Below are 17,689 nucleotides of genomic sequence, written 5' to 3' on the forward strand. Positions count from 1 at the left end.
CCAGGCCTCACCTGCGCCCAGGCCGGCTGCCACTTCTGCCCCTTCTGGAGCACCATGAAGACGGTGTCGTCGGCCAGCGCCTGGAAGTACTCCTCAGTCTCCACCGTCGTGCCGTCCTCCTCCAGCACCAGGGAGAAGGGCTTGCTGGCGGGCAGCTCGGTGTCGCGGACCTGGGGACGGAGCCCAGTCATGCCCCTCCTCCCCCGACAGGGCCAGGGCCAGAGGCGGCAGCGTGTCAAACCCGGGGCATCAAACCCCGTAGCCCCGTGCAAGGCGAGTGCTGGACCCGCCGTGCCGCACTCCCAGCTCATCCTGCCATTCGCTCTGTCTGCTTGTTCGGGGTCCACACTCAGGAGTTCCCGCGTCCTGCTCATCAGAGCGCTGGGATGGAGCCCCCCACCTTCCCCACCGCTGAACCACCAAAGCCCCCCCTGCCCCGGCCCTGGAGCTGGCCTGGGCACTGGTGCCTGCTTGACAAGCATGAGGGCTGGTGACAGCTCGAGTTGCATCATGCCCCACCGGGCCCCGTGGCTGAGCTCGATGTCAGAGGCGCTACTGTTTGGGGCCCACGGCGCCCCGGCAACACGGCTGACCCCTGACGAGCACCCTGATAAAGAAAGTGGGCGGGGCCTGGGCTGAAGTGAGAGGACAGTGGGGAGGGGTTGGTCTTGCACACGGCCAACAGGGATTTGATCCCCCACATCCCACATGGTCCCCCAAGCACCGCCAGGAGTCATTCCTGAGTGCAGAGACAGCAGTACCCTGAGTATCTCCAGTGTGACCCAAAAAGAAAAAAAAAGGGAAAGAAAGAAAGTGGGCAGGCAGGCATCCCCACTGAAGGTGTGTGACCCGGGACTGGAGCTATAGGACAGCATGGAGGGCTCTTGCCTTGCATGCGACAACCCGGGTTCGATCCCCAGCATCCCATAGGGTCCCCTGAGCACTGCTGGGAAGTGATTCCTGAGCACTGAACCATGAGTAAGCCCTGAGCATTGCTGGGTGTGGCTTTCCAAGTTACCCCAAATATAAACATATCACGTAGTATTTCCTTCTGGACTGGAGCGATAGCACAGCGGGTACGGTGTTTGCCTTGCACACAGCCAACCCGGGTTGGATTCCTCTCCCTCTTGGAGAGCCTGGCAAGCTACTGAGAGTATCCTGCCTGCATGGCAGAGCCTGGCAAGCTCCCGTGGCATATTCGATATGCCAAAAACAGTAACAACAAGTCTCACAATGGAGACGTTACTGGTGCCCGCTCAAGCGAATTGATGAGCAACAGGACGATAGTGATACAGTATTTCCTTCTATCTCTTTTACACAGGAATTCTTTTTTTTTTTTTTTTTTTTTTGGGTCACACCTGGCAATGCACAGGGGTTACTCCTGGCTCTGCACTCAGGAATTTCCCCTGGCCGTGCTCAGGGGACCATATGGGATGCTGGGATTCGAACCCGGGTCGGCCGCGTGCAAGGCAAACGTCCTACCCGCTGTGCTATTGCTCCAGCCCCTACACAGGAATTCTTGAGTCCTTTTTGTTTTTGTTTTTGGGCCATACCTGGTGATGCTCAGGGATCACTCCTGGCAGCGGTCAGGGGACCCTAGAGAGTGTAAGGATCCAAGCCCAGGTTGGCAAGTGCCTTACCCACTGGACTTTCGCTCCATCCCCTGGAGTCCCATTGATAAGCAAAGTTATCAAAAGTTAACCTGTTGATAAGGAAAGCTCTCAAAATCTAACTTTCAGCATGTTTCTGTCAGCAAATAAGTATGTTAAAAGTTAGATGCATAATGAAATGTTTAGTTGCTGTGAAATAACTCCCTGGAATATAGCTAACACAGAGGGAAGAACGAACTGCATATAAAGAGTTCTGGCTACCTCCTCCTCAGAGATTCAGGGGGAAACAGAAATGTGCCAAATTAAAATTTTATCCTATGGTATAAACTGTGTTTGGTTTGGGGGCCACATCTGGCAGTGCTCAGGGCTGACTCCTGGTTCCAGGCTCAGGGATCACTCCCGGAGGGCTTGGGGCACCGTATGGGGTGCTGGTGTTCAAACTGGGTCAGCCAGGTGCAAGGCTCTGGCCTCACCCATTGCACTATTGCTCTGGCCGCATGACACGCTTCCTTTACACTGCAGACAGATGCACGGGCCAAAGGAAGGAAACAGATCCTTCTAAACATGAGTTGACAATTGGATGTCAAGGCAATGGGTCCAGATAGAACCAGAGAGCAAGAACCAGTTCCGCAGAACCCCTGTCCCTGACACCAAGTGCCACCAAGAGCCCCCCTGCCCTCTGTGCCCGGTGGTACTCACACACCGGAGTTCTGTGCCGGAGACCACACACTCCGTGTGACCCGACAGGCCCAGACGGCAGAGCTGCCAGAGCCCTGTTGGGCACCACCTGAACCCCACGATCCTTCCACGGATGGAGAGACCTCAAACTCGGATCCGCACCAGCAGCATCACCTCCCTCTCGCCCCGAACGCTTTGGTTTTGGGACCACACCCGGTGGTACTCGGGGGATCACACTGGGTTCCAGGGATGGAATCCGGATCATGCATGTGCAAGGCAAGTGCACTGCTTGCTGGGCTATCCCCAGGGCTCCTAACTCTCGGCTCCTTTCATTCCTCTGCCAAATGTGGGAGGCGAGGCTGGCGTCCCCCTGTTCCATCAGTCAGTGTCACTGTGACCTGCATCTGTCACGCTCCTCTCCCTCAGGTCCTGTTTCCAGCTTCATCTCTCTGTACCCATTCATTTGGCAGACACGGTGGCCCCCGCCCCCCGTTGCTTTCCCCAGTCTCCTCTGCAGTAGGTGTCCGCCCAGATGCCCCCCGTGCTCGGGGACTATAAGATCTCTAGGAGAGAGACCTGGGCAATAGGACACAGGGCAGAGCATTTGCCTTGCACGCAGCTGACCTGGGTTTGATCCTCGGCATCCCTTATGGTCCCCTGAGCCCCACCAGGAGTAATTCCTGAATGCAGGAATAAGACCTGAGCACCGCCAGGTGTGGCCCCTCCCCAAAAAAACAACAACAACAAAAATAATCCCCAGAAAAAGACAGGCCATATAGGCTGCCCGGGATTGAACCTGGGTCTGCTGCATCCAAGGCAAGCACCGTACCTGCCGTACTATTGCCTCAGCCCCTAGAGAGAGATTTATTGTGGGGAATTGACTCCCACAGCGGGGCCCGCAGACCTGCAATCTGTAGGGTAGACTGTAGGGGAAGGACAGCCAGGAAGCACTGCAGCTCGAGAACCCCCAGAATATGTAGCTTCACCCAAGACCTACGCAGTTTCAGGGGTGAGGACCGAGAACCCTACAGACAAGGTCATTTTGGGGGAGGAGGAGGAGGAGGAGGAGGAGGAGGAGGAGGTCCCCAGAGGTTCTCTGACGTCAAGAGAAAAAAAAAAAACAGCAGCACATCCTAATTCAGCTGTTGAAGGAGCCTTTGTCTGGACTCAAAGCATAGACGGGCAGGTGAGTCCGGAAAATGGAATGCCAGGAGGAAAAAGACCCAGATGAGAGAAAACGGTGAGAGACCCTGGGCGCCAGGATTAGCTCCACTCTCATTTCTGTCCATCAAACAGCTCGCGGCCAGGCTGGTCCAGACCGCTGGGAAAATCCTGCCCTGAGTTGCCCACTTTGAAGCACCTGGGCATGGAGCAAGGGGGGAAGACACCCAACCCAGCGGAGAGGCGGCTTGGGGACAGGAAAGGGGATCCCCGCGCCTGCCGTTCGTTCCTCCCTCCAGAGCCCCAGGTCTGCTCAGTTAGAGAACAATCCAGAAAGGGAGATCGCCCGGGTGAAGGGTGGAAATAGGACCAGGGAGGCTACCGGCTGTGTCTTTCCCCGCATTCCAGACACTTCTGCGGGGAAGGGCTGCCCAGGTCCTTTCAGAGGAGCAGACATCGGAAATGCCACCGTGAGTTCCGGCGGCCCCGGGCTCCCCGCCCCTCACTCCCCGGCTGCAGCTGGCAGGAGCAGAGCCAACGCCGGCCTGCTAGCACACGCGTGACCCAGGGGACGAGGCGCGGCCCGGCCAGCCCCCGCGAGGTCACGGCGTCCTCACCTTGCCCAGGAGATCGTCCAGGCTGCGCGCCATGATGCCCTTGCGGACACTGCGGTCGGCGCTGCTGACCTTGCAGGGCCGGGCCCGGGGCGCCTCTGCCTCCACCAGCTGCTGGGTCACCACGGAGGTGGCGCTCACGGCCACGTACCTGCCGGCAGGTGGGAGCATGGAACGCGCCCTCTCTGGCCTCCGACCTCCCCGCCACCGCGGGGGTGACGCAGTTCCGGGCCCCCCAGACCGAGGCCCCCGATGCCAGCACCCAGCCAGCCTGCTGGTCCCGCTGCCGACGTCCCTGGTCATCTGGTCCCTGGCGCCTGGCTGAAGTGTGGCCGTTGTTCACCAGACGAGCTGGGACCGGAGGCTGTTTCCAGGTTCCCGGAATTCCCAGCTGCAGCTGCTGGTTCTCGCGCCCCACAAGTAGCAAGGGCGTGATGACCGACACCCCCAGGCTCCCCCGAGCCTCACGCCTCACACCTCAGGCCAGAGAGAGGTGACACAGCACAGGCCCAGGGCCTTCCGGAGTCTGACAAAGTCGTGGGACACGGCGGGACGCAGGGCTTTGGAGTCAGGGATCAGACTGGAGTTTGCTGACTATAGGCATCCTTCTCTGTGCCTCAGTTTCCCCCTCGGTGCTTTGACCTGAGAACCTCTATTTCTCAGTGGTGATCAGGTGGGGGGGCGCGAGGGGGGGCAAGGGATTCAGGGATGAACACAAGCCCCGGTGCACTTCTTTCTACCCAGTGACGGGGGGAGAGGGGGCGGGGGCGGAAACAGGAGTGCGAGGCGGGAGCAATCTGTGGGTGTGCGGAACCCGGGGTCCACTTTGTCCCGGCAGAGAGGCCTCTGCATCCCCTAGAGACCCCCGGGGCTCGGGCAGGACTACCACCCTCGGGCTGCCTCCCCCCAAATCTCCACCCTTGACTCTCACCTGGAGAGGGACTTGGGGTACAGGAGGCCGAGGGACTTCATGGCATATTCCATCCTCGTCAGCTGAACCACACTGGACCTGGGGAGAAAGCAGAAACGGCTCCTTGAGGGGCGACGGAGGGAGCCCCCCGCCGTCTCCGCTTCCCCACAGCCCCCCGCAGCTAGCCCGCCTCCTCTCGGGCACCCCTCTCAGCTCCTGTGTCCCCCAGTGCCCAGGCCAGCGCCCGGCCACTCACTCCATGTTGCTCCTTCTCGGGTTCTGGCCACACTGACGGGGATCACGAGTCACCAGAAGGCCTGCCCGTCCCACGCCCGTCCCCGGGGACAGAGTCCACTTGGACGCTGGCAGATGAGTCACATCACCGGGGATCTAACTCTTACGTGTGGTCCCAGGATCAGGCCCAGTCATAGGACAGTGGGGAGGTGTTTGCCTTGCACGCAGCCGACCCGGGTTCAACCCCCGGCACCCCAGTTTGTCCCCTGAGCCCCACCTGGAGTGAACCCTGAGCACTGAGCCAGGAATAAGCCCTGAACACTGCTGGGTGTGACTCACTCCCCCCCAAAAAAAATTTGGATCGGGGGTCAGAGAGGTAGTACATGGGTAAGGTGCTTGCCCTACACGCGGCCCACTGGGTTCAGTCCTAAGCATCCCATATGGTCCCCAAGCACCACCAGGAGTGATTCCTGAACACAGACATGGGACTAAGTCCTGAGCACTGCTGAGTGTGGCCCAACCCCCTCCCCCCGGAAAAGGGTTGGGGCGGGCCAGAGAGACAGTACAGTTGGGAGGATGCGTGCCTTGCACACAGCCGACCCAGGTTCTGTTCCCAGCGTCCCATACGGTGTCCCAGCACCATCAGGAGTGATTCCCAAGTGCATAGCAAGGACTAACCCCTGAGCATCACCAGCTGTGGCCCCGCCTTCACCTCCACCCCCCCAAAAAAAGGATCTGGCAACAGAACAGCCCGAATCCCTGCAGGGCCTTGAGGGGGCCCGCTGGGGGCTTCCTGGGGGGGCCACAGGACACACGGGGACAGAGACATGGCATGAGACTGCACGGAATCTTCCCTCCAGCCCCAGCTTCCGTTGCTTCAGCCATCCACAGCCCCGGGGCTCCGGCCCCCTGCCAGGCAGTGCAGCCCTCCTGGGTCTGGGCTCTGCCCACCTCAGCCCTGCTGTCCTGGGACCCGGGCGCTGCAGCCTGGAGCTCCTGCCTGTGCCCCGCCCGGGAGCCCCACCCCCCCATGGTGATTGTCCCACCTTCTCCCTCGCTGTACCTGCCGCAAGCCCCCTCTGAATGCCCTCACCCGCCTGCAGACGGGCCTGGCTCAGAGTGGAGGCTGTGAGGGGTCAGAGAGCAAACCCCAGGTGTGGTAAAATCACTCTTTCCCTTCAGCACCTCGGGGGCTGTCCGTGCATCCCCTCGCCGCCCTGGGCAGGCCCCAGCCCCCTGCTCTGGGCTCCTCGCTCCTCTCTCCCACCAGGCCAGGCCCCCCTCACCTGCTCTCCAGGACCAGCGGCAGAAACCAACTCCTCACCTCCCCCTCGCAGCCGCCCAGCCTCCTGGCCTGCCCTCCAGGCCGGGTCTTGCCCTCCCTCCATTTTATCCCAGCTCCCAAGCTAGCCCCTCCCCAGGCCTTCAGCCCCAACTGGGCGAAGGAGCACGGGCAGCGCAGGGCCAGCCCTGGGGACAGCGAGACAGCCCAACTTCCAGAAAAGGCCTGGCAAAGGGGACGGGGGGTGGGTTAGGCGGGGGGAGAGTTTCGAAAGCACAGGGACCGAGGATGGCCCCAGTATCAGGCACAGAGGGCACAGGAAACAGGCTGGTGGCAGGAGTCCCAGTCAGCCTCAGTTTCCTGTTGGGGTGCAGGCAAGCCTCCTTAGCCCACAGCCCGTCTTTCACCCATGAGACAGGTGTCACGATTCTGATTCCTGCACATCGAGGGAATGGCCCATGAGAACGGAGGGAATGTTCATAACTAAATATTGGGGTTATTGGTAATAATGCCATCTAATAAAACCTGATACATAAAGCTGGGCTGGAGCAGTAGCACAGCGGGTAGGGTGTTTGCCTTGCACATGGTCGACCCAGGTTCGATTCCTCCACCCCTCTCGGAGAGCCCGGCAAGCTACCGAGAGTATCCCGCCTGCATGGCAGAGCCTGGCAAGCTACCCATGGTGTATTCAATATGCCAAAAACAGTAACAACAAGTCTTACCATGGAGACGTTACTGGTGCCCGCTCGAGCAAATCAATGAGCAGTGGGAGGACAGTGCTACAGTGCTACATCAAGCTGGAGTGAGTGTGTATGTGTGTATGTGTGTATGTGTGTGTGTGTGTGTGTAAGAAAGATCTTCATATTAAAAAACCTTAGATGCAGTGGGGTCAGATCAGGGTCTCCCTCATGGCACAGGCCCTGGAGCCATCCCCAGACAGCCAAAGACAAAAACTGAACCCTAGGGCTGGAGCAATAGCACAGCGGGTAGGGCGTTTGCCTTGCACACAGCCAACCTGGGTTCGATTCCCAGCATCCCATAGGGTCCCCTGAGCACCACCAGAGGTAATTCCTGAGTGCAGAGCCAGGAGTGACCCCTGTGCATCGCCGGGTGTGACTCAAAAAGAAAAAAAAAACCCTAGACATATACCTGGATGCCTGCAGCATTATTTATAATAACCAAAAGAGAGATGACTCCAGTACCCTTCAAGTAGTAAATGGATACAAAATACGGCTTATGGCAGACCTGAGAGATAATACAGCAGGTAAGGCGCTTGCCTTGTTCATGGCCGGCCTGGATTCAATCCCTGGCACCACGTGTGGTCCCCAGGGCCTACCAGGAGTGATCCTGGAGTGCAGAGCCAGGAGTAAGCCCTGAGCAGAGCCGGATGTGGCACGGATGATATTCATGTTATGTGGGACCAGACAGACAATACAGGAAGAGGCTTGCCTTGCATGCGGTTGACCCTGATTCAAATCCCCAGCACTCCGATGGTCCCCAAGCACACCAGGGATCACTCCTGAGCACAGAACCCAGAACAGACCCTGAGCACTGCAGGATGTTGCCAAAAACAAAAGCAAAACGTGGCGTGTGCACATTTTGAATCTATGCAGGTAATTAAAGTATTGTCAATTATAGGTTTTCATACTGTTACATGGATGAATCTTGAAAACAGGCCGACCTGGGTTCAATCCCCAGTATCCCATACGGTCCCCCAAGCACCACCAGGAGTAACTACTGAGTGCAGAGCCAGGAGTAACCCTTGAGCATCTCTGGGTGTGACACCCAAAGATCAAATAAATAAAGAAAACCTGACCAAGTGGAAAGAGGCAGTCACCAGGGAACCACATGCATGTTACAGATGACACATAGAGCACTGGCCAAACTGTAAAAACAAAGGAACTTAGCAGTTGCTGATTGGGGCTGGGGCTAATAAATTTCTCCCAGGGAACGCACAAATGTTATCTATCTGGCCCACATGGCAGAGCCTGGCAAGCTACCTGTTGTGTATTCGATATGCCAAAAATGGTAACAAGTCTCACAATGGAGATATTACTGGTGCCCACTCGAGCAAATCGATGAGCAATGGGATGACAGTGATACATGATTCATCTAGTCACGATTTATGCAGACAATGGTCATGCAGCCTTGTAAACAGACTGAACAGAGTTAGCTTGTACACGTGCATGGGTGCTTTGTATGGGACATGAACAGAGCTGTTTTTTCTTGGTGAGAGAGAGGCACTACCAACAGTCAGAGTGGATGGGTGAACATCGGGGTCATTCCCTTTGGCGCTTGGGCGGGGGTCGTCTGCAGAGCTGAGGATAAAACTCAGGGCTTCACACATGCAGGGTAGGCGCTGTCCCACTAGAGTCCAATCCCTGGGCCCTCAATAAAAGTGTTTTTAGAGGAATTCCAGCTCATCTCTCTAAGGCACAGTCTCTCAGTTGTGCACAGAATTACCAGGAGGGCTTGTTACCATTGAGATTGGGCCGGGAAAAAAAAAAAAGAGATTAGGTTGGAAAGACAATATAGGAGATGAGGCATTGGTCCTGCATGCAGTCAACCCCAGTTTGATCACTGATACATGGTCCACATGCACTGCCAGGGGTTGCTCCTGAGCACAGGACAGTCTTTGCACCATTTGGTGGTTCCCTCTCCCATACAATGAAGGATCGGTTATTGGATCCTACCTGCATTTCCAGCTCAGTGTGTGTGTGTGTGAAGTGGAGTGTACTGCTGATGGGGTCCTAGTGAAGCATTGCTCAGCGATCTACTTTGATTCGCATATATTTCATCATACTGTGAGCATTGCCAGGTGTGTCCAGCTGAGTACAGAGCCAGGAAGAGCCCTTGAGCACCTCTAGGTGCAGTTTCCAAATCCTCAATCAAAAAAACATTTTTGTTCTGCAGGGTCTCACGGAGTTGGGAATGGGCAATCTCCCCCCAGTCTCCCTGTTCTTCCAGGAGCCTGGCAGTCACACCCACACACTGCCCCTGGTGCCATAGCTCATTAATGGCCACGATCCAGAGACTCACAAATCTTGGAAGAGCACCACACAAGCTGCAGAGGTGGCTTTGAGCCCCAAAGTCACCTCTAGTTGCATCACTATTTAAAATTTTAGAATTCTTGAAGTGCATGGCCACGTTCATGGCCACACAACATTTCATACTCTACTTCACTGATGTACCAAGAGTAGCACACCACATTTGATGAGGTGTAAGGTAAAAGGCAACTGATCTCAATCAAAAAAATATATATGTATAATATGTATTAGCACTCAAGGCTCAACCTGTAGAAACATGTCAGTAATCTCTTACACAAGGACTTAATGCTCCAGGGTAAGATACAAAAATCCTCACAGACTTTCCTCTAAGAAAATATTTTTTGAATAATTTTTAACAAATTATTCACAACAATCTATAGAAAATTATTTAGGATCAGCTTTGGGGGCAGGCTTGGGTAGCATTGGGAAAATTTAAATTGTGGTGGGATTGGTGTTGGAATATTAAATGTAATGAATTATTGTGAACTTTATTATTATTTTTTTGCTTTTTGGGTCACACCCACTCAGGAAAATTATTCTTGGTGGTGCTTGAGGGACCATATGGGATACTAGGGATCAAACCTGGGTCGGCCGCGTGCAAGGCAAATGCCCTACCCGCTGTACTATAGTTCCAGTCCCTGTGAACAACTTTATAAAAATAAAATAAAATTGAGGGGCCGGAGCGATAGCACAGCGGGTAGGGCGTTTGCCTTGCACACGGCCGACTCGGGTTTGATTCCCGGCATCCCATATGGTCCTCCAACACTGCCAGGAGCAATTCCTTAGTGCAAAGCCAGGAGTAACCCCTAAGCATCGCTGGGTGTGACCCAAAAAGAAAAAAAATAAAATAAAGTAAAATTGAAAGTTTGCTCAAAAAATAAAATAACTTCTTTGTTAAAGCAGAAAAATTAAAATAGCTGCTACCCCGTCATATCATGACGCTTAAGACAACTAAGATATGTATTTGTTCCAGGCCACATGAACAGACACTGTGCCCACCATCTCCACCACCCTCATCGGTAGTAACAATGGCAGAATTTAGGTCTGAACCCTTCCCTGGAAGAACTCCCAGGCAAGTATCATTTATTCAATTTGGCATCTCTTTCTTAAGGTCGTTTTGGTAACAGCCCCTTGGGCTGAAAATGTGGCAGGAAGCCAGGCAGCCTTCACTGCACAGATTTTAAAGAAATATGCAAATAAGCGAGTTCTGCAAAAGGGACAAGGAGAGCAAATGACAGGTGAGTGGGGTGCGGACTTAGAAAAAGCCTCCAAGATATCTGGGTGTGAGGCTAAAGGGTGGGTAAGGGGTGTGTGTGTGTGTGTGTGTGTGTGTGTGTGTGTGTGTGTGTGTGTGTGTGTGTGTGTGTGTGTGTGTGTGTGTGTGTGTGTGTGTGTGTGTGTGTGTGTGTGTGTGTGTGTGTGTGTGTTTGAAATGCTAATACAAAGGATTTGAGCCCAGAAGAGACTGGAACTCCAGTTGGTAAACTTGAGCAGCAGCAAAGTGCAAACAAACACTTGTGGGCGGAGGTTCTGGGGAAAGGGTTGGTGCTTCACCTAGAACACTCATGCCTCAAGTATTTATTGAACCGTGCCTCCTGGGCTCTGTGGCCCAGATAAGCCCTTGGTGACTCAGAAGCTGCGGACCTCTCTATACCCATTCAACCTGCCCGAAGTCTCAAGTTCTTGCATTTGGGGCACTCTGGGCTCCTGGGGACACAGAGCACCCCAGAATCCTCTCTGCTGGGAGGCAGTGAGGAAAGCAGGTGGCTGAACATGAGCCTCCAGCTGCACAAACATTTCCTCGGCTGAGAGGCCAGTGCTTAGAGGCCTGGGGCTGCAAATAGCTGCACTGCAGTAACATACACTCCACCATGGAGCCCCAATTCTCTGGGCAGGTCAGTCTGAGGGGCTGAACTGAATCTTCAGCCAGGGGTAGGGAAATAGCTGGGGTCCCCGGGACACCTAAAGGGCTGAGTTCGATGGGGCAGATGTACCCTCTCTGCCCGCTCCAGATGAAATCCCAAGGACCACAAGCTTCCAGAAGGTACAGGGTTCAGGGACTAAAACTCCAGGACACATGGCGGCAGTGGACACGGGCTGTCCCTCCGGGCTCCCTGGCAGTTCGGGGGCCTGGCTGTCACACCCACCACCTGTCTCTGGGCGCCACCTCAGCGCACCAACAGCCTTGACCCAGAGACGCCCAGATGCAGCTCAGGATGGATTTGCGCCCTACAGAGATGTCTCTGGGCCCCAACTCTCTACAATTTCAGAATCCCAGAGGAGCAGCCACATAATAAGCAACAGAAAAGAAATTATCTGGCGTCTCCCCTGGCGGGCAGGCTTGGATGCGGTGGGAAGGTGTCGTGGTGCTGGGATCTGTGTTGAATATTGAGCATAATCAATCCATGCGAACCACCTTCTAAGAATCAAATTAAAAAAATAAAAGTGCTGAGTTCAATTCGGAGCTCAAGTCTTCTTGTTCTGTTGTTTGAAGCGACACCTGGGTGTTCTGGGGGCTTTTCCTGGCGGGGAGTGGGGGGGGGTCGAACCCGGGTGGGCCCGAACCGGAACCCTACGGCGCCCTCCCCGCCCCGTGACCACAGGCGGGGCCGCCCCCCAGCGCGTCGTCTTCGCCCCCCGCCTCGCCCCGTCCAAGGAGCTGTGAGGGGGTCGTCCTCGCCGAGCATCCTCCTCACGCGAGTTTCCCTCACGTCATCTGAGGCGGGGGCGCCGCGGCCACTCGGGGGCGTCTCGCTGCTGGCCGTCTGCCAGGGGCACTCTGGTCACCAGAGGAACGGGGGGGACTAACAGGGGGCTCTAGCGGGACCCGGGGGCGACCCCCGAGCCCTGCACGCCTCAGCCGCCCCGTCTCCACAGCGGGAGCCGCGCGTCTCGTCAACCTCGCGGCGTCCGGGCGGGGGCGAAGCCCTAACAGGACGCGGGTCGGAAGCCCCGACCGTCCCGTCCGCAGCGCCGGGCGACCCCCGCCGGCGGGGCTCGGGGGCCTGTTGCAGAGACGGAGAAGAAACGCACCGAGAACAGCCGGGAGGCGACGACACGCCGGCCGCCACCAGCCACTTCCGGCTTCCACCGCGGGGCGGGGCGGGGCCTCGGGAGCGCGCGTGCGTCGGCGCGCCGGAAGCGACGATAGAGTCGCCCCCGCCGAGACAGAGAGGCCGGAAGTCGTCGCTCGGGAACAGCGCGGCCGCCGGGGCGGCGGAGCCGGGGCAAGTCTCGGGCGGCTGCGGCAGCGGGCGGCGTGCGCGGGGGGCGCGGGGGGCCATGGCGTCCCGGGCGGGCCCGCGAGCGGCCGGCACCGACGGCAGCGACTTCCAGCACCGCGAGCGCGTCGCCATGCACTACCAGATGAGGTAGGCGGGGGCCGGGGGTCTCCGTCCCGCCCCTGCGGGTGTGGGGAGGCCCGTGTGCGGCGAGCCGGGCCCCTCGGGAGCCGCTCCGTGGGGGTCCCGGGGGCGCGGGGGCTGCAGGGGCTGCGGCCCCGGCCCCGGCGGCGCTGCTTGCACCCCCGAGTGACCCCTCGGCCTTACGCAATCGCCGCGGGCCGCGGCACACCTGGGCCGGCACCTGCCAGCAGGTGCCGCGGGACCCCCGGAAGAGGCGCCGCAGACCCCGCCCCCGGCCCCCCGCCCCGCGCCCCCCGCCCACCACTTGTCGCTGTCTGTAATGGCAGTTGACGGTGTTCCTTTCCTTACATCCATTGAGTTCCTTCCAGAATGTTCTTCCCATCTCTCTTTTCTAGCTTTTATTTTACCTTTCCCCCTGGGGAGGGGGGGTGGTGTCGGGCCGCACCCCAGGGTGCTCAGGGATCGCTCGCGGGGTGCTCGCGGGGTGCTGTGCACTGCGCAGGGATGGAGTCCTGCTGGGCCTGAGCCCTGGTCGGTTCCCTCCCGTGCCTTCCCTCCCCCCTTACCCTTCCCTCCCACCCTCCTCCCTTACCCTTCCCTCCCACCCTCTCCCCTTACCCTTCCCTCCCTCCCTCCCCCCTTACCCTTCCTTCCCTCCTCCCTTACCCTTCCCTCCCCCTCCCTTACCCTTCCTTCCCTCCCCCCTTACCCTTCCCTCCCACCCTTCTCCCTTACCCTTCCTTACCCTTCCCTCCCTCCTCCCTTACCCCTCCCACCCTCTTCCCTTACCCTTCCCTCCCACCCTCCTCCCTTACCCTTCCCTCCCTGCCTCTGGGGACCGGTTCCCAGACAATGGTTTCCTGCTCTCTGCGAGAAGAGACTTCAGTGCTTGGAAAAGGTCCTCCCTGGCTGGAGAAATGTGCCCGGTCACCCCCGTTCCCCGGCTGTAGCCTGGAGTCATCCGGGTAAACACCTGCCGGGTGACTCCTGCCCTGGCCCGGCTCTGCCCTGGTCTTTGCAGCCTCACGCACGGCTGTTCTCCTCGCCCTGGAAGCACCTGGCCACACGCTCTCCCTCACTCTCAGGGGACACGGGCACCGCGGTTGTCTCTGCTCCCAGCGCTGGTCTGCACGGGCCCCCAGCCCGGCCCCCAGCAGCGCTGACTGCTCCTTCCCAGCCCAGGTGGGCAGGGGTGTTGGCCTGTTTTGTTTTGGTTCTGTATTGTTTCCACACCATACTCGGTGGTGCCCAGGACTTGTTCTGCATTTAGGAGTCACTCGGGTCACAGTGGTGCCAGAGGTGGGACAGGCCAGCCGGATGCAAACCTGCCTGCCGTGCGCTCTCTCTGGCCCTCCCGTTCATTTTCCTTTTTCTTTTCTTTTTTTTTTGGTTTTCTTTTGCTTTTTTTTTTTTTTAAGTCCCATCTGGTGACTCGTGGCTCTGAACTTCAGAGCCACTTCTGCAGTGCTCAGGAGACCCTCTAGGGTGTCGGGGATCGAACCCAGGTCAGCCACAGCCACGTGCAGAGCAAACGCCCTCCCCCTGGACTCCCTCCAGCCCCTCAGCTCCCTCTCTAACGATCTCTGCCTCCCTCAGTTCCTGAGGCCCAGGCCTCTCTCACGTCCGTGTCTCAGGCCCACTCGCGGCCTGGCAGAGCACGGGTGGCGTGACTCTCCCTCTCCCTGCCCCGCAGCGTGACCCTCAAGTATGAGATCAAGAAGCTCATCTACGTGCACCTGGTCCTCTGGCTGCTGCTGGTCGCCAAGATGACCGTGGGGCACCTGAAGCTCCTGTCGCATGACCAGGTGGCCATGCCCTACCAGTGGGAGTACCCGTACCTGCTGAGCGTCGCGCCCTCGCTGCTGGGCCTCCTGTCCTTCCCGCGCAACAACATCAGCTACCTGGTGCTGTCCATGATCAGCGTGGGGCTCTTCTCCATCGCGCCCCTCATCTACGGCAGCATGGAGATGTTCCCCGCCGCGCAGCAGCTCTACCGCCACGGCAAGGCCTACCGCTTCCTCTTCGGCTTCTCGGCCGTGTCCGTCATGTACCTGGTGCTGGTGCTGGCCGTGCAGGTGCACGCCTGGCAGCTCTACTACAGCAAGAAGCTCCTGGACTCCTGGTTCACCAGCACGCAGGAGAAGAAGCGGAAGTGAAGCCCGCCCGACCACCTCTGGCTCCGTGGGGTGTGGCCCAGGGGAGGGTCTCCTGGGGTGATCACGGGGTGTCACGCTGGTCCAGGAGCCCCGGGGGGCCGCCCCAGTCACCATCCGTCGCAGTGGCAGAGCTAGGTTTAATTTGTTCCTGCGCGGCTGAACCCGGGTGGCCAGCAGCTGCGAATGCGCTTGAGCTGGTGCAGGCTGGCGCCTTTCGGGGTGTCGTTAGGGCAGCCTCGTCCTTGCCTCTCCCCGGCGCCCACATGCGCCTCACAGGCAAGTGCTGAAGGAGGAGACCAGGGCTCCCTCCCTGCCGGCCGTGGTCTCTGCTGCAGAGCATTTTCATTCAAAAGAACTTCAATAAAGTTTTACCCACCCTAAGTCCCCGCGAGTGCCTGTGTCTGGGATCTGACAGTGTGACGGGCGTGTTACTTGAGAGACCTCGGGCACCGGGAAGGAGGTGAATGCCCCCGGGAGGCCGGGCAGTGACGTAGAGAAGTGGCCCAGGAAGCATCTCCACCTGTGAAGCAAATGGTTCAGTGTGTGTGTGGTCACACCTGACGGCACTCGGGGATCTCGTCCAGCAGTGCTCAGGGGTTCGTATGTGGTGCCGGGGATTGAAATGGGGTCAGCTGCACATAAAGCTGCTGTGGGCCCCAAGAGAACAGAGGCCCACGGGAACCAGTGTGTCCCCATCCCACTCCCTGTCTCTCCCTGGCACCCCGCTCTGCCAGGATCACAGCTCCGCCCCTCATTGCTGGGCTGTGTGCTGTGGTTTTTCTCAGTACAAGCCCCCCACCCCGTGCCTTTGCCGACTCCTCCCACATTCCCCCCCTCCGCCGCCATGCCCATGCTGCCCAGTGCCACCCAGGGTTCAAGCTCATGCCTCATAGTATGAACCCCTGGATTTGATCCCTGGAAGGGCGCAGGTGTGCAAACACACACACACACACTCAGCCCTGCCTGTTTCACAGGTTTTTAATTTTATTTTTATAAAGTTCAAAATTTATTACATTCAATATTCCAACACCAAGCCCACCACCATTATTTCAAATTTTCCAACCACCACCCAAGCCTGCTCCAATAGCACTGTAGCACTGTCGTCCCGTCGTTCATCAATTTGCTTGAGCAGGCACCAGTAACGTCTCCATGGTGAGACTTGTTACTGGTTTTGGTATATCGAATACACCACAGGGAGCTTGCCAGGTTCTGCCGTGCGGGCGGGATACTCTCGGTAGCTTGCCGGGCTCTCCGAGAGGGATGGAAGAATCGAACCCAGGTCAGCTGCATGCAAGGCAAACACGCTACCCGCTGTTCTATCGCTCCAGTCCCAGTCCCCGTTTAGTATTTCCTAATGTACACAGTAGCAACAGCATGGTCACTAAACAGAAATAAAAAGCACTGGACTGCAATGCAGACACACTTGTACATTTCTTGATTGTCACTGTACATTATTTAGAAAGAGAATATATTCATGTTACCTATAACTTCTCTGAAAGCCTCCCTATATTTAGGTCCTAATAGCAGGCCCTAAATAATTTAATTTGTATTGCTTGTTATAAATAATTCACTAAAAATGATATAAAAAATGTTTCCTTAAGAGAAAGCATGTGGGGGCTGGAGCCATAGCACAGTGGGAAGGGCGTTTGCCTTGCACTCGGCCAACCCAGGTTCGAATCCCAGGATCCCGTATGGTCCCCTGAACACGGCCAGTAGTAATTCCTGAGTGAAGAGCCAGGAGTAACCCCTGTGCATCGCCAGGTGTGACCCCCCAAAAAAAAAGCATGTGAAGATTGTCATATCTCACCCTGGAACCAGTAAGCGAAATCTCTTGTATAAGAGATTACTATCATGTTATAGGTTGAGTCTTGTGTGCTAACATTATTTTATTTTATTCATTTATTTTTTTGCTTTTTTCGCTTTTTGGGTCACACCCGGCGATGCACAGGGGTTACTCCTGGCTCTTCACTCAGGAATTACTACTGGCGGTGCTCAGGGGACCATATGGGATGCTGGGATTCGAACCCGGGTCGGCCGCGTGCAAGGCAAACGCCCTACTCGCTGTGCTATCTCTCCAGCCCCACTAACATTGTTTTAAATGAGATCAGTTGCCTTCTACTTTACATCCCATCCAATGTGGTGTGCTACTCTCAGTACATCAGTGGTGTAGGGTCTGAGATGTTGGAATTCTGAAATTTTAAATACAGGTGATACAGCTGGAGTTAAATATTTAACTGTATGGTGACTTTGGGGACCGAGGCATCTCAGCAGCTTGTTGATCTTTTCCGAGATTCATGAGTCTGTGGGTCATGGCCCGTTAATGAGCTTCTGTGACTGCCAGACTCCTGGAAGAACAGGTAGATGGGGGGAGGTCACCCATCCCCAACTCTGAGCGCCTGGGGATTTCGGTCACAAACCCTGCATACCTGATTTTTTCAACAGATTCATTTACAGATGAGGCTCATCTTGAGCCTCACAGATGTTTTGCAGGTACTTTGCAATCTAAATGATCGTCTATAAACGTGAGGAGTCACCGGCTCAGAGGCCACTCCTGGCCGTCTCTGCCCAGCGGTGGGGACCTGTGGCTTCAGTACTCACAGGAGCTGGGAGCCACCACGGTCACACCCAGTGG

At 57.0% G+C, this 17,689-nt stretch overlaps 2 protein-coding genes across 6 annotated transcripts in view; one reads left to right on the forward strand and one right to left on the reverse strand.

Annotated features, from left to right (window-relative positions):
- The window catches only part of CIDEC (cell death inducing DFFA like effector c), a 44,686-nt gene that overhangs the window by 3,864 nt on the left and 23,133 nt on the right, over positions 1-17,689 (reverse strand). The window contains exons 1-4 of one of the 5 annotated variants that reach the window (XM_055134835.1): positions 13,309-13,473; positions 4,995-5,072; positions 4,067-4,214; positions 12-170 (exon numbers count right to left, since the gene is read on the reverse strand). In XM_055134835.1, coding sequence (XP_054990810.1) covers positions 12-170; positions 4,067-4,214; positions 4,995-5,047 — 360 coding nt within the window. In that variant the 5' untranslated portion in view covers positions 5,048-5,072; positions 13,309-13,473. Of the gene's footprint in view, positions 1-11; positions 171-4,066; positions 4,215-4,994; positions 5,073-5,229; positions 5,259-6,493; positions 6,556-12,569; positions 12,904-13,308; positions 13,474-17,689 lie in introns of those variants that run through there. The other 4 variants (XM_055134833.1, XM_004615987.3, XM_055134834.1 and 1 more) reach the window with 4 other exon arrangements.
- JAGN1 (jagunal homolog 1) lies at positions 12,891-15,057 on the forward strand. Its single transcript, XM_004615985.2, has 2 exons — positions 12,891-12,907; positions 14,595-15,057. The coding sequence occupies exons 1-2, from the start codon at positions 12,891-12,893 to the stop codon at positions 15,055-15,057; spliced, it is 480 nt and encodes a 159-aa protein (XP_004616042.2).

The sequence above is a fragment of the Sorex araneus genome, chromosome 4, assembly GCF_027595985.1.
Source record: "Sorex araneus isolate mSorAra2 chromosome 4, mSorAra2.pri, whole genome shotgun sequence".
Classification (NCBI taxonomy): Eukaryota; Metazoa; Chordata; class Mammalia; order Eulipotyphla; family Soricidae; genus Sorex; species Sorex araneus.